The following is a 15,000-nucleotide window of genomic DNA, read 5'->3' on the forward strand; positions in this document are numbered from 1 at the left end:
ATGCTATCGGGGCGGGTTTAGGTGACGTCTGGAGCTGAGCGGCTGCGGCGTCGTAGCTTTGGTGGAGAGAAGGTGTGTATCGCTCTTCTCTCTGTTCACCGGTACTTTGTCATGTTTAACAGTGCTTGGTGTACGTGTATATTGTGTTTGCTCACATTTAACCCACAAATTAGCAAAAATGAGCACGAAACAGACGTCGTTAGAAAGTTAGAAACTCTGCCGGTGTTCTGGATTAAAGTCATGGCGGAATACCCTGAGATTGTCACCACAGCACTTAAATCCCTATCGCCATTTCCGACATGCTATCTGTGTGAAGCGGGGGTTTCTGCAGTGACGGCAACCGAAACAAAACAACGGAATAAACTGGACATAAGTGACACACTTCGGGTGTCATTGTCTCCTATTACCCCAGATGGAACCGTCTCGTTGCAAAGAAACAAGCTCAGGGTTCTCATTGATTTAGCGTTGTAGTGAGTTAAAAAGCCATGTTTAAATACAATTAAATTAAAATTATTCATTTTAATTTAATCGTATAGCCGCCACCCCCCACACCCCCAGCGGGCAGCGGTAAAATTATCAAACATTGACCGTTCCGCGGCGAAAAAAAGGTTGGGGACTGCTGATTTAGCAGATAAACGGATGTGAAAACGTTACGATTCGAGTGTTTTGTCTTTCTCTGTCCGTGCCGTCCAGCTGCTGGCTCTCTCTGAAGAACGGCGCTATATGGGCTTTCGTAGCTCCTGCTCTGTTCGTCATTATGGTAAGTTTGAACGCAAGCTTACAGTCACACACCTCAACCTCTATATGTGTCAATACGACCGAGCGATTGCACGAAAGTGCTTTAGATATTTATCCTGTTTATAAAAAGTAAAGAGGAAAATACAAAGGGACACGATGTCATAGGAAAAGGGTCCACGCCGGCACGGTGCGTTACGACCCGACGTGACACGTAGTTACACCGGTACAACCCTCAAGCTGATTACTGTCTCTTTATACAACACCAGATCATCAAGGATCAACACTTTGCATTTGTGAATAATAATAATAATACTTTGTGCTTTTCAGCTATTTACAGTCACATTTAAAGGTGGGGTCTCCGTTGTTTGAAAGCCAACGTTGACATTTAAAATCACCAAAACAAACACGCCCCTAACCCAAACGGGTCCCACCCCTGTATCGATAGCTCCGCCCACACATACATACGTAACCCAGGCAAATAACGGAAAGAAACGTGTCTTTATCATAGCTGAAGGGAAGAACAATACGATTGTAGATAAACAAACAAGCAAAAATGACACACAAGCATAATGATGTAAAGGACAAAGGCATATATTAGTTCTGTGTAACAAAGCAAAACCAACGTTACTCACCTATCGAGAAGGAAAAAAGCGCCTCGGCGTCTTAAGTAAAGTCGGCCACATATTCACAGGTCGGAGTTTCCCGAGTCAATAACTCCTGAGCTAAACGCTGTTACTACACAAAACGCGGTTGTAGCTGCCTCTCTACATTACTACGATAGAAAAGAGGTGTTATTTGTGTAGTAACAGCGTTTAGCTCAGGAGTTATTGACTCGGGAAACTCCAACCTGTGAATATGTGGCCGACTTCCTGCTCCTTCAGTTCTCTCCAGCGCTGGAAAGCTGATCCTATATTAACACGTCCTACTTCTTGCCTTATCGTAAGCCTTTCTTCTCTTCCTTTCTTTGTTTTTATCCTCCATGTCGATGTTAAAACCGCTTTCTGCTAATGTCACACATGCTCACTGAACACTCTCTCCGCCCATACTGACAAGACACGCCCCTTTCTGCTCATCGGCTACAAGTTTGTTTTGATTTTTGTTTAGTTTGTCGTCCCGACTCGGTTTTCTGAAGCATTTCTCAAACAACGCGGACCCCACCTTTAATGTCGAGGAACATCACGTTCCTGTTAGCACTTCCTGCAAGCTGTAGGTCTTTCATGCACAAAACTCTCTCAAAGTTAATAAGAGGAAGAAACAGGACAAAAACTTTACTGTTAAAAGTGCTGATCCTAATTCATTCATTAAAGAATAACGCGTGGCACATTTTAGCGGTTCCAGTCTTCACCTACATTCTCTAACTGAGATAAACTGTCGTTCCCACAGCATCTCTCTCTCTCTCACATCACTGTGCATTTCAGGTGAACATCGGGATCCTTATCGCCGTGACGAGGATCATCTCCAGAATCAGTGCAGAGAACTACAAAGTACAAGGAGATGCTAACTCTGTTAAGTGAGTGTCAACCAAACCAGGGCCTAAACATTTAATGGTGTTATTAATGACTTATTAGTAGTAGTAGTAGTAGTATGAAGATATCCATCGTTTATTACACAACAGTCATAGCAACCGGTCGTCATGGAAACCACGTTTATATCCAGCAAATATATTATTACAACATTTACTGGGAAAAAAAGATAATTAACGGATTGTCAGTTTTAGCTCAGAAGAAATATTGTGTCATCAGTGTTATGGCTAACGGAGTGATCTCTACAGTCTGTAGGTGTCACATCCACAATCCAACACCAAGCGTTTTCAAATACATACGTTACAAACTCAAAAACCTCTCCCAGAACTTTACTTTTATTAGAAATCACATCCATGATCTTGATTGTATTTCATTCATTCATTCATTCATTCATTTTCTACCGCTTATCCGAACTACCTCGGGTCACGGGGAGCCTGTGCCTTTGTCAGGCGTCATCGGGCATCGAGGCAGGATACACCCTGGACGGAGTGCCAACCCATCACAAGCCACACACACACACACACACACTCTCATTCACACACACACACACACACTACGGACAATTTTCCAGAGATGCCAATCAACCTACCATGCATGTCTTTGGACCGGGGGAGGAAACCGGAGGAAACCCCCGAGGCACGGGGAGAACATGCAAACTCCACGCACACAAGGCGGAGGCGGGAATCGAACCCCCAACCCTGGAGGTGTGAGGCGAACATGCTAACCGCTAAGCCACCGTGCCCCCCTTAATTGTATTTGGAAAATTTGTAAATCTCTTTCTTTGTCAACGTGTGTGTAGGTGTCACGTCTGTAATGCCGTAATGTTTATCAAGTATCTTATGGAGACAGCAAGGACAAGGATTTACAGTAATGTGTGTGTGTGTGTGTGTGTGTGTGTGTAGGCTAACTGCTAAAGCAGTAGCAGTCCTGTTGCCTATCCTGGGCATCTCATGGATCTTTGGCGTTTTGGCTGTGAACAATCAGTCCTTCCTCTTCCAGTACATGTTTGCAGTATTCAACTCCCTTCAGGTCTGTTTGCACTTTACACACCATTACGCTAATGACTTAAAAAAAAAAAAAAAAAAGAGCCACGTCACCTTCACATATCCTTCTGAACGATTACAAGCAGTAATGTGTTTTCACAGCTTATGAAAATAGCGTTCCTAAATCTTTCGGATGTTAAAACGATCGCAGGAATATCGAGCACGTTGTCATCCTTTTATTCATCTCCCCTGTTTCCGTTCTCGCAGGGCTTCTTCATCTTCCTCTTCCACTGTCTGCTAAACTCAGAGGTGAGATTCAGACTGTTTGTGCAGCTGTGAGTGGGTCATACTGTAGCTGCGTCCATCTCTTGGGAAACGGTGAAGCGTAGGAGTGGCGCGTACGACGTCGACGCTCGTAAAGCGCTGCCGAGTGTCACAGTGCCACCCAGTGGTGAAGGATTTGGTGCAAAAATATTACCTGAGCACTGCTGTGTCTTAGTAAATAATAAAAAAAAAAAACATTGATCTAACAAAGACCAATAACATCGTCTTTAAATTCTACCGATGTCTTACAGATTTGTAGTGAGATATTTATATTTATTTATTTAGTTATTCAGATTTAAACAGTCCGGCAGCGTCAAAAAAAAAAGCCTTCCTGCAAGGATCGACTTTCGGCACTGTAACCGGTGATTCGTAAGTTAGCTATAAATGTTGTAGGTACACAAACTGACATGACGTCGTATCTAGTATAAATATGTGGACGATCTGCTCGATCACGGTCGAACCTAATTATCCGAATCTCATTATCATCTCATCATGGGGTTCGCTGATGATTGCTGCATATCCTCTGGCAGTCCTGAGATTTGACATAAGCTTCAACTGGCGACAAAACGAAGCTGTTTAATCGTTTCCCAAAAAAAAAAAAACGGAGGCGAAAACACACCTCGCCTCTCCGGCTTTAGACTACGTACGCTGCTTATCGTACACTTATTTATAAAGCAAAGCGGATGTTTTAAATGTCGCCGATCTTTAACCGGACTCTATCTCCTCGCTCTCAGGTCCGAGCTGCTTTCAAGCACAAGACCAAAGTGTGGTCTCTGACCAGCAGCTCCATCCGCAACATCAACGTGAAGCCTTTCAATTCAGACATTGTGAGTATAAAGCAACAGTCTATAGACAAACCTGTAAGCTATAAATATTATTATCACTTCTACACTACAGTAAAACCACTTTCACAGGGATTTGTAAGATATTTGTCTTCAATAAATGTCTTCAGGACAGAAGAGTTTATCCTTCGCCGAGACATAAAAATCTGTGTCGTCCTTATTAACTGTGTCAGAAGTGAGACTGGTAAATATTATAGCTGCTATAACGCAAGTGATAACAGGAACTAAGGCCCCATTCACACTGCAGGTAAAAGTGGCCCAAATCTGATTTTTTTTGGGGGTCAAGACCTCTTCAGGAGTAGTGTGAACACTCAAATCTGGCCCAGATCTGATTTTTTTCAAATCAGATTCAGACCACTTCCATATGTGGTCCTGAATCTGACCCAAATCTGTTTTTTTTTCCAATGTGGCCGCAGTGTGAACAACCGAGGCGGATTTGATGCGACTTTTACATCGATCTACATGGACATTCGTCACAATTATGCGACTTTTTTTTCTTATGTGCCGGCGAAAACGGGACACAAACGTGACTGGTAACGTGTGTGTGTGTTAAGAGTGTTATATAAAGTGGTTACGTGAACCAGCTCATAATGTTTGCATCGAATACATCACATTATAGCGTTACATGATACGTTTGCTTGCACCAGATGATACATTACTTCCTCCATAACCTCGCCAACTTTTTAGCGCGACGCCGTGCTGCGTGTGACGTCATCGTTATCGTTCGTTCGCGCATGCGGGTCAGTTTGAAACAGCAAACAGTTCACACTGGTATCTCATATAGGCCACATTTTAAAAGGTAATCTGAACAGCCAAACAAAAATATCAGATCTGAGCAAAATATCCGAATCGAGCATTAAGACTTGCAGTGTGAACGTGGCCTAAGTGCTACTGAGGATTTTCCAGAACATTAAATATAAATATCGATATTTTGAATATATTTCGCATTGTAATCACTGTACTACAGGAGGAATAAAACACTTCAGGGTGTAATAACTGTACTGACATTATCGGTGATTATAGCATGTGAGCGCATGTGACGTGAAGCAGCCCGATGTTGTATAACAGTGTTTTGACCGTGATCGTGTTTTCTCTCTTCTCTGAAAGATGAACGGTAACAGAGGGGGCGTGACCCCGACAAGGATGAACACGTGGGACAAAAGCACCAACTCAGCTAATCGCATCGACCTGTCGGCGCTCTAAGGATCGACGGACCATGGCTACTGAACACAAAACGTATACAAACGGACAGCGAACGCCGTACTCTCTCATACACGCCGGCCGATTCGGCCGTCGTTCCTTTTCATGACGACTCCGCGGTCTAACGACGCGGCTTCTTACGCGCCCGGGTGAAAAAAGCGGATCGTTCCCACCGTCGCCGGCTCTTACCCACCGACACCACTCACTACACGAAGACAAGCAAGTGTTCAGAGCCATAAAAACAGATGAAAACACAAGTCCTGTGTTGGATCACTCTTCTCTGTACCATGTTCAACTATAACACAACTGTAACTCTGGTAGCTGCTGGATTCCGCTGCTGTCTGTGAATCGACACTAAACTGTGACACAAGATGCGGCTCGCTCGAGACGAGTTTTTCCATCTGCTGCCGCTACACCGGACCCCGCTGTTCCCGCTCGCGGCACTAGTCCGTATAGATGGAATGAAAATCGAGCCCGGGTCACATACGAACCATGTGGTACTTTGCGTTCCAAAGGCACGCGAGCGCTCGAGTTCTCACGGCTGCAGCAAGAGACATTCCTGAAAGAGGAATCAAAACGTAGCGTCCCGTCGCCGCGTGGCCTTTAGCTAACGGCGTCGGGTTTCCTCACAGATATCGTGCTGTGTGTCGTTTTCTTCTCACACGTACCATTTGCAAACTGTAAAATATTCGTCTTGACGTCGCTTTCAGAAATATCTACCGTTAGACAAGACGGTCTCGGGTAAAGAAACGTCCCCGTATCAGCCAAAGTGCTACTAATTACTAAACTGTACGATCTCTAACCGATTGTCTAAACTCTTAAGATGTTAAAACAGTTTCATAAAGCAGAATATTTCTACCTTTCATCTACGCAGAAGATGAACATCGGGCCAAACGTAGCTCGTATATTAGATGATAAAATGTAGGTCAGGCTTCCTCGTTTCCTTTAAACTATAATAACGTACTCGTCGTCTTTGTAGCGTAAATATTGAAGGTATAAAATACTGTATAATGATCGTGACCTTACACTTTGTGTTCTCACTCCAGATGAAATTTTGCCTTTTTTTTTAAATACATAATCTAAATCCTACGTACCTGTGAAGCAGTTTGAAGCTCTGTTCTCCTAAATCCTCGGTTTCTATTGTAAACGCTTCCGTATCGTCGTTCCGTGACGACCGATCAGTGACAACGGACTAACGATCTCTCCGCTATCTTCCACTGAGATTCTTTTCCATTGTTTTTTTTCTATTTCCTTCTCAAAGTAATTTAAAAAAAAAAAAAAAAAAAGCCATGTCTCGAGTAAAATTGTTGGACTTTTTTTTTTTTTTTTTTTTTCAGCGAGACAGCCGACGAATATATAATGCTGATGCCGAAGCGACGTACGGTGCATTAAGATGAACTTGTGTCGATTTTCTGTTAATAATGTGAGACTCTGTATCCTGTGAAGTGTCGTGTTCCTTACCGCCAGTCTGAACGTCGCTAGTAATGTAAAGCAGTGTCACTTTCAGGTTCATGTGGCCTACTCCATGACAAAGAAGGTGAGACTTAACTCTTTATTTATGCAAGCGTAAAAATAAAACTACATATTCCTGTACTACGATGTCACGGTCTGTCGGTCGTGTGAAAGAATCTGGTATCGTGTGTGTTTCTCAGATCCTTTACGTGTCACGGGAATCATCCCTGTCAGAGGACTCGACCGACTCAGTACATAGAAAGTCACATAAAACTCTCCGGTCTGTTATAAACGACTCTCAATCGAATGACGACAAATGCATTTGTGTTGGAGAACAATAAAGAGTAGGACATTGACTTTAACACCATGTGATCAGTTATTAATTCCCGTATCGTCGTCTCGGCTCTTCTTGTGTTTGTGGAAAACGTCCACTTCGTTCTTAGCACGTTAGCACCAGCCCTGTTTCATAAAACAACACCACGGCGTAGACGGAATGAGGAAGAGACTCTCTCGCAGAGAACGAGAGAGTCCTGGGGTGAGCGACAGGACAGTCTTTAAGATTAAGCAGCACGAGCGTACCGTATCAAGGTGAGATCCTAAACACGTAACCGGCACTGTATTACCATGGAAACCTAATGCGAGTAAAATAATCAGATTGTTATCCTTTCATTCACTTTCTACCGCTTATCCGAACTTCTCGGGTCACGGGGAGCCTGTGCCTATCTCAGGCGTCATCGGGCATCGAGGCAGGATACACCCTGGACGGAGTGCCAACCCATCACAGGGCACACACACACTCTCATTCACTCACACACTCACACACTACGGACAATTTTCCAGAGATGCCAATCAACCTACCATGCATGTCTTTGGACCAGGGGAGGAAACCAGAGTACCCAGAGGAAACCCCCGAGGCACGGGGAGAACATGCAAACTCCACACACACAAGGTGGAGGCGGGAATCGAACCCCCGACCCTGAAGGTGTGAGGCGAACGTGCTAACCACAAAGCCACCGTGACCCCCGATTGTTTTCCAGTCAAAGCAAATGTTTCTTAACAGACACAGAGTTCCGTAGTCCCTTAACATTACATTTACAGCATTTAACAGACGCCCATCTGGTGTATCCAGAGCGACTTATATTTTTATCTAACTGAGCGATTGAGGGTTAAGGGCCTTGCTCAGGGGCCCAGCAGTGGCAGCTTGGTGGACATAGGAATAGAACTCACAACCTTACAAATAGGTAGGCCAACACCTTAACCACTAGGCTACCACATCCCCATTAACCAGCTCAGGTTCACGATTGGGTCGGAGTAAAGCGTGACTAAACGAGAAGACTAAACACCCCGGTGGGGGCGTTACTCATAATCCTTTCATAAGAGCCTTTCATACGTTCCTCCTGACAGATACGACTCACGCCTACAGATATAAAAGCGTGTCAGGAGGAAAGGGACGTGTTTGTGTTTTATGGAAGAAGTTTTTTTTTTCTTTGACTTTGGCAGAGGTTTTGCAGTGAGACTGACACCTGCCCTCCCAGAGGTGCAGCTGTTGATGTCAGAGCGGAAGAGTCGGTCCTGCCTCACAGCTGTCTTTCATCATGTGGACATGAGCTTCGCATTTCTTTTTTTTTTTTTTTTTTTGCCAGCAGACTCGATCGTGTATACGATTCCTTCTCGCTCTCTTACACACCGTATAATTGGGCTAATCAAATTTCGAGCTTGGCCGAATCCAAAGCAGCAAGGTTTATCTCTTCACTCGCTCGGTCTGTGACGTAAGCCGGGCGCTTGTCATTTTGACGTCCGAGTAACTTTTTTAATAATAATATCACATGGTCAGAAGGTCAGATGGAAAACTGGAACCATGACCATCCTATAATCTGCTGGAATGTGTCCACATCTAGACTCTAGTCTCTCAAGATCTTCCGTTATAACATTACATCCTCAACAGCTGGTCACGTATCGTTCGGGTTCATGACAGCAAACGTTATATCCATTATTTAAAAAAAAAAAAAAGCCCGATTATTTTTATTTTTTATTTAATATTCGTCATACTGTGTTTCGTATCAGCCATCAGATTTTTTAATTTTTTTCCCTTCTCACTAATAAACAGTGTGTACTCTGTACGGTGTGATGATGATATGATGATACACTGTACATGATTTATGTGTAATTATGTTGCTATTTGGGAAATATGTGATTGCCTGGGATGGGAAAGTGATCTTTTGACACTTTGTGCTACGTGCAGTTCTTAAAAATAGGTTTTCCTGCCGTACGTATCTCACAGAGATCACTACTGTTTTGTTTTCCCCTTGGGAATTATTCTCCCTAATTTAATCTCCACCCAAACATCCAGCTCTCCCCATCATACCACAGCTCCCAGGCTGTAACGGGAGAAGACTGACACGTGCTTCCTCTGAGACACCTCAAGCAGCCGACCTCATCTTTTCCACCCGGCGCTCGTGCTGTGTCACACGCACACGCAGAGGATTCCATATACGTGAGCTCACAGACGCCCGTGATCGCCTACGGTCGCTGTGATTGACACGTGAGACGCCGTACGCTCCTCCCGTCCAGGCGGTACTACCGACGTTGCCTTCCTTGGACACTCAGCGATGGATTATGGGATTGAATTTACTCCAGAGTCTCAATAATAGAGTCACAATACAATACAATACAACAGGTGCTATGAAAATAATACAAGAAAAAACTAACGCAGAAATAAATAGACGAGAAAACGTGACACGATGTTTGTTTATAACTTATAGGCCACAGATGAGGATTTGTCTTATGAGAGAGAGAGAGAGAGAGAGAGAGAGAGGTTATTATTCAGCTCTTAGATGATAGAGGGGTAGTTTTAGTGAAACAGATATCACTGGCATCCTGCTTTGACCACATGGTGGCGTTAATAACATGTAAGTAACCACTTCATCGCTGCAGAAACTAGAACAGAATCACATTTTGTTTCTCAGTTATTACAGGAGTCTAGTTCATTATTTTGGACAAATCCGAAAGCACGTCGTGATGCTGAAGGGTTAAAAACGTGGTCCTGAGCCAGCGGGGCGATCGGGTTTAATGGTGTTAAAAATTCAGTTTGTTAGTCGACGGAATAAAAGGTGCAGCAAAGTGTTGTATGTAATAAGGAGAGATTAGTCTCTATAACTACATTATGAAGTGATTCATGCCACATTTTTATTTGTCTGTAAACTTCTGTGAAGTTAGTTTTTGTTATATAAACAGTATTAACAGTCTCTCTCTCTCTATCTCCCTCTCTTTCTCTGTCTCTTGTCTCTCTCTCTGTCTCTCTCTATCTCCCTCTCTTTCTCTCTCTGTCTCTCTCTGTCTCCCTCTTTCTCTCTCTGTCTCTCCCTCTTTCTCTCTTGTCTCTCTGTTTCTCTCTCTTTGTGTCTCTCTCTTTTTCTCTCTCTGATCTGTGTGTGTGTCTCTCTCTCCCTCTTTCTCCCTCTCTCTTTCTCCCTCCTCTCTCTGTCTCTCTTTCTCTCCCTCTCTTTCTCTCTCTCCTCTCTCTATTTCTTTCTCTCGATCTCTTTCTCTGTCCCTCTCTCTCTCTTTCTCTCTCCCTCTCTGTCTGTGTGTGTCTCTCTCTCTCCCTCTTTCTCCCTCTCTCTTTCTCCCTCCTCTCTCTGTCTCTCTTTCTCTCCCTCTCTTTCTCTCTCTCCTCTCTCTATTTCTTTCACTCTCTCTTTCTCTCTCCCTCTCTCTGTCTATCTCCCTCTTTCTCCCTCTCTCTTTGTGTCTCTCTCTCTCTCTCTCTCTCTCTCTCTCTCTCTCTCTCTCTCTCTTACTCTCTCTCTCTCTCCCCCTCTGTTTCCATTACCATAGAAATTCCTATCAGGTGAATAAGTTCCTTTAATAAATAAGTTCACTAACTTTATTTAGAGTTCTAGTTATTAATGCGTTATAAACACTAAATACACTATTTACATCAATACCGCTGTATGTTTACGTTCTGTTGACTGCGCGTGCTCCTGTGCGTAAGGGCGGAGCAGCGGTACCTTGACGATCTTTTATGCATATAATCTCGTTTGCGCATGCGCGGCGCTCGGTAAGGTTGTATTCCAAATAGCGCCACACTGACTACATTCTAGCACTAACTAGGGTATAAAACAAGTCTACTTCAGACCACAGGATACACTACAGGTCCAATAGATACTTTTGGTATCTGAGGTGTGTAAACGTCTAAAAGAGCGCCGGGTTGCGTATTAAATAGCACGTCAAAAAAATTAACTGTACTTATTAGTGTGGAGTGTGCGGATTGGGACGCGGCCGGGTTTGTTTGGAGCAAGCAGGTGGGAGAAGCTTGTAAACAAGCCGCCGGTGACAGACCTAGGGACACACACACACACAGAGAGAAAGAGAGAGACACACACACACACAGAGAGAGAGAGAGAGAGAGAAAGAAAGCGAGAGAGACAGAAAGGTTAAACATTAAACATTTAGATGAACAGATAAAGGTTTTAAAGCAGAGCTTGTGTTAGTTTGAAGTGCTTTTTTTTTACTTTCTTTGCCACTCTGTGCTTTGTGCTGCTGTTGTTTTGTTGGTGTATTTAAAGTGGAGCACGATGACAATTCATCCTGAAAGTGTATTATGAAGAAGCCCCGACGACTTGACCCGGTTTTATCTGCGTGTTTGGAGCTTTTTTTTTTTTACCGATGGAGAGCGTCGGAAAGTTCGAGCTGAACAGGAAAGACCTGATAGGACACGGTGCGTTCGCGGTGGTGTTTAAAGGACGACACAAAGAGGTAACGGACACGTTATAAACACCTTATTATCCGATCTGATTCCACTGTGTGTCTTGCTGTAAATGTGAAGCCTCTTAATTCTTAAAAAAAGTAACGAATGAACGAATTCATTAGCCGGTTGTTGTCATGCAGAGTCATAAAGCGCTGCTGCATCAGTTCAGCTGTGTTTATGTGCGTGTTGCTTTCTCCAAATCTCGCGATACTAAACGTGAGCTTCCACTGGATGAAGACATCGAACTCTAACTTCATGTACACACACACACACACACACGTCACTAAAATAATAAACATCTAGTACAGTGTAATAATACGTATTACAGAACAATACATCATAATAACAACAAGAATTTATCGATATGGCGAAGATTTTTGTAAGGAAATGATTAAGATTTACGGATTTAAGATTTAGAAGTGTAAAAGAATCGAACGTACATCACGCTTTAAAGTAATAAAAGACTTCAGGACATATTCAGGTGTTACAGGAAGATCATCTTTATCATGGTGGTGACAGTAACACAGGCAGCATCATACCGGTGTGTCGCCGATTGTTGTCCTATAATAACACACCCCAGGGTTTTGTTTCTAACTGAGATAGAGACCCAGAGAAATGTTTTTCTGTCCAACAGAGACATGAGTTGGAAGTTGCAGTGAAGTGCATAAATAAGAAGAATTTGGCCAAGTCGCAGTCGCTCCTGGGGAAAGAGATCAAAATACTGAAGGTGGGCATCATGTGACATCACATTCATACCGTGCGGTCTCATCTCTGTAGTTTAATAACCACCTCTGATGACTTTCTTTCTCTCTGCCAGGAGCTGAAACATGAAAACATTGTCAGTCTACTGGATTTTCAGGTATGTGGGAAAATAACGTGATCATGAACGACTGAAAACGACGAAATGGTTCGATCTGTTGTTAAAGATCACAGCAAACAGTTTGTTGTTATACAGTAGAGTGAGCATCATATCAAACCCCGTCTCTCTTTCCCCAGTTAAAAAGATCTGAACCCTCTCTATATACCTTGCTATTTAATCTATATAAATATACGAATGATATATATATAGATATATCCATCTATGTCTATACAATATTTATATATCTGGATAAAAAATATATATCTATATATCATTTCTATGTGTATATTATATAAATATAAATATTGTATATATGTATGTATGTCTATATCAATCATTATATCTCTATATATTCTATATATAATAATATATCTCTATCTGCTCTGTCTCACCACTCTCTTTTCTCTCTGTCTCTCCCCCTCTATATTTCTCCCTTCTATGTTCTATCTCTCTCTCTCTCTATATCGCTCTCTCTCTCTCTCTCTCTCTCTTCTCTCTCTCTCTGGTCTCTGTCTATCTCTCTCTCTCTGTCTACACACTTACCCATCTCTCTCTTTCTCCCTTTCTCTGTCTCTCTCCCCCTTCCCCCTACCTCTCTCTCTCTCTCTCTCTCTCTCTCTCTCTCTCCCTCTCTCCCTTTCTCTGTCTCTCTCTCTCTTTCTCTCTGTCTCTCTCTCCCCCTCTCTCTTTCTCCCTTTCTCTTTCTCTCTCCCTCTCTCCCTCTTTGTTTCTCTCTCCCTAAGAAGATCTTAACCGTTTGATGCGTTTAGGAAACTGAACCCAGAATGATTCCGCAGGACGACAGATAGGTCTAATAAGAACTTGCGAATTGGTCTAATTCAGATAAAGGGAATCCTTAAAAAAGGATTAGATCAGATATTGATCAGTGTCACTTTATTTGGATTTAAGATCAGTCAGATTGCCGCTACAAAGACTTACTCAAAGACTCAATCCGGTATATCTTTGTAAAGGAGGGGTATTTTCATATACCTACGAGCCTCCGTTAGTCTAATCATATGTCCCGAACAGCAACCTTATTCCAATAGTGTAGTAGAGAGGTGGTGTGGTTAAGAACCTCAGTCTCAGTAATACACCTTAGCCTGAAGAACGAGGCAGCATCTGACACCTGCGGCCTTTTGTAGTAACCCCTCTGATGTGAACAGGACGACTTCAGAGACGCTCGGTGTCGATTTCACAGCAGGTGGCTGACAGAAACAAATTCGGGATCGTCGTAGCAAACGCTCTCCATACACTCAGTAAGGTTTAGACTGAATATAAAGTTTGATATTATCCACTTTACCTCATGTCTGTGCCTACGTAAGCAAGAAAGGTAGTTATTAGTGAGCAAGGTGTGTGTGTGTGTGTGTGTGTGTGTGTGTGTGTGTGTGTGTGTGTGTGTGTGTGTGTGTGGAGATCAGAGTGGGTCAATGGGTGTTAACCGAATCTCCCAGCTGGGAGGCGCCACTCCACATTGTACCTACACACACACACACACACACACACACACACACACACACACACACACACACACACACACACACACACGCCACACCGCCTGCTGTCCAGAACAATGGGAGCATTAAACATATACCATGCCGTAGTCATCTCTCAGAAGGAACTCCATTAGAGTGATTAGACTAGACTAAAGACTAGACTAGATTAGACTAAAACAATAAAACAATTCCACAATGATAATAACATAATTAATAAGAGTGAAATTTAAGGACTGGCGTTAACAATGGTAATAGTGCCGAAAGCAGGAGAAACGTTCGACCACATAACCTCGAGTTAGTACCTGAGTTACAACACATACATCTCACATGAGCCTCACCATATCACAGAAAGTGCTAAATGACCTACTACTAGTTTTATCGCTCTTAAACTCTGAGCCAAGCTTCTGTTTCTCCTCCATATGATGTTTGCTACATTAAAACACTAATTATTACAAAAATGTTCATATTCAGAGATGCCCAGATGACAGCCTCAGACATTGTGAAGATACTTTAAATGTAGTTTTTGTGTGTACGCCATGACCGGTTATTCGGAACGCGTACCACAGCGACGAGGTTAAATGACAGAATCGACATGAATTCAAAGGGCATCTATTTACTCGACACTCCGGTCGTCTGTCTGCCCCCTCGGGAGGGATTAAAATTCCGGTCCTATACCAGTTTGTATCAGCGCACTCAAGAAAACTCGTCCTGCCTCGTCGGAGTTTAGCCAGCGTGTGGTCAGTTAAGCTCTGTGGCCTACGTGACCGCTGTTGTGTAAAAACTGGGCTCTTTCTCTGTTATGTACAGTTTGTTCCTGTAGCAAATAATTCAAATGT

At 43.2% G+C, this 15,000-nt stretch overlaps 2 protein-coding genes across 11 annotated transcripts in view; both read left to right on the top strand.

Annotated features, from left to right (window-relative positions):
- The window catches only part of adgrd1 (adhesion G protein-coupled receptor D1), a 59,257-nt gene extending 51,833 nt beyond the window's left edge, over positions 1 to 7,424 (top strand). For 6 of the 7 annotated variants that reach the window (XM_047823156.1, XM_047823158.1, XM_047823160.1 and 3 more), the window contains 6 exons: positions 694 to 760; positions 2,157 to 2,248; positions 3,164 to 3,290; positions 3,512 to 3,553; positions 4,303 to 4,395; positions 5,518 to 7,424. In XM_047823156.1, the coding sequence (XP_047679112.1) occupies positions 694 to 760; positions 2,157 to 2,248; positions 3,164 to 3,290; positions 3,512 to 3,553; positions 4,303 to 4,395; positions 5,518 to 5,613 (517 nt within the window). In that variant the 3' untranslated portion in view covers positions 5,614 to 7,424. The remainder of the gene's footprint in view (positions 1 to 693; positions 761 to 2,156; positions 2,249 to 3,163; positions 3,291 to 3,511; positions 3,554 to 4,302; positions 4,396 to 5,517) is intronic. The other variant, XM_047823159.1, reaches the window with a different exon arrangement.
- A 4,029-nt stretch (positions 7,425 to 11,453) lies between these two features.
- The window catches only part of ulk1a (unc-51 like autophagy activating kinase 1a), a 23,592-nt gene continuing 20,045 nt past the window's right edge, over positions 11,454 to 15,000 (top strand). For all 4 annotated transcript variants that reach the window (XM_047823162.1, XM_047823163.1, XM_047823164.1 and 1 more), the window contains exons 1-3: positions 11,454 to 11,820; positions 12,447 to 12,539; positions 12,630 to 12,671. In XM_047823162.1, coding sequence (XP_047679118.1) covers positions 11,731 to 11,820; positions 12,447 to 12,539; positions 12,630 to 12,671 — 225 coding nt within the window. In that variant the 5' untranslated portion in view covers positions 11,454 to 11,730. The remainder of the gene's footprint in view (positions 11,821 to 12,446; positions 12,540 to 12,629; positions 12,672 to 15,000) is intronic.

The sequence above is a fragment of the Tachysurus fulvidraco genome, chromosome 14 (assembly GCF_022655615.1).
Source record: "Tachysurus fulvidraco isolate hzauxx_2018 chromosome 14, HZAU_PFXX_2.0, whole genome shotgun sequence".
Classification (NCBI taxonomy): Eukaryota; Metazoa; Chordata; class Actinopteri; order Siluriformes; family Bagridae; genus Tachysurus; species Tachysurus fulvidraco.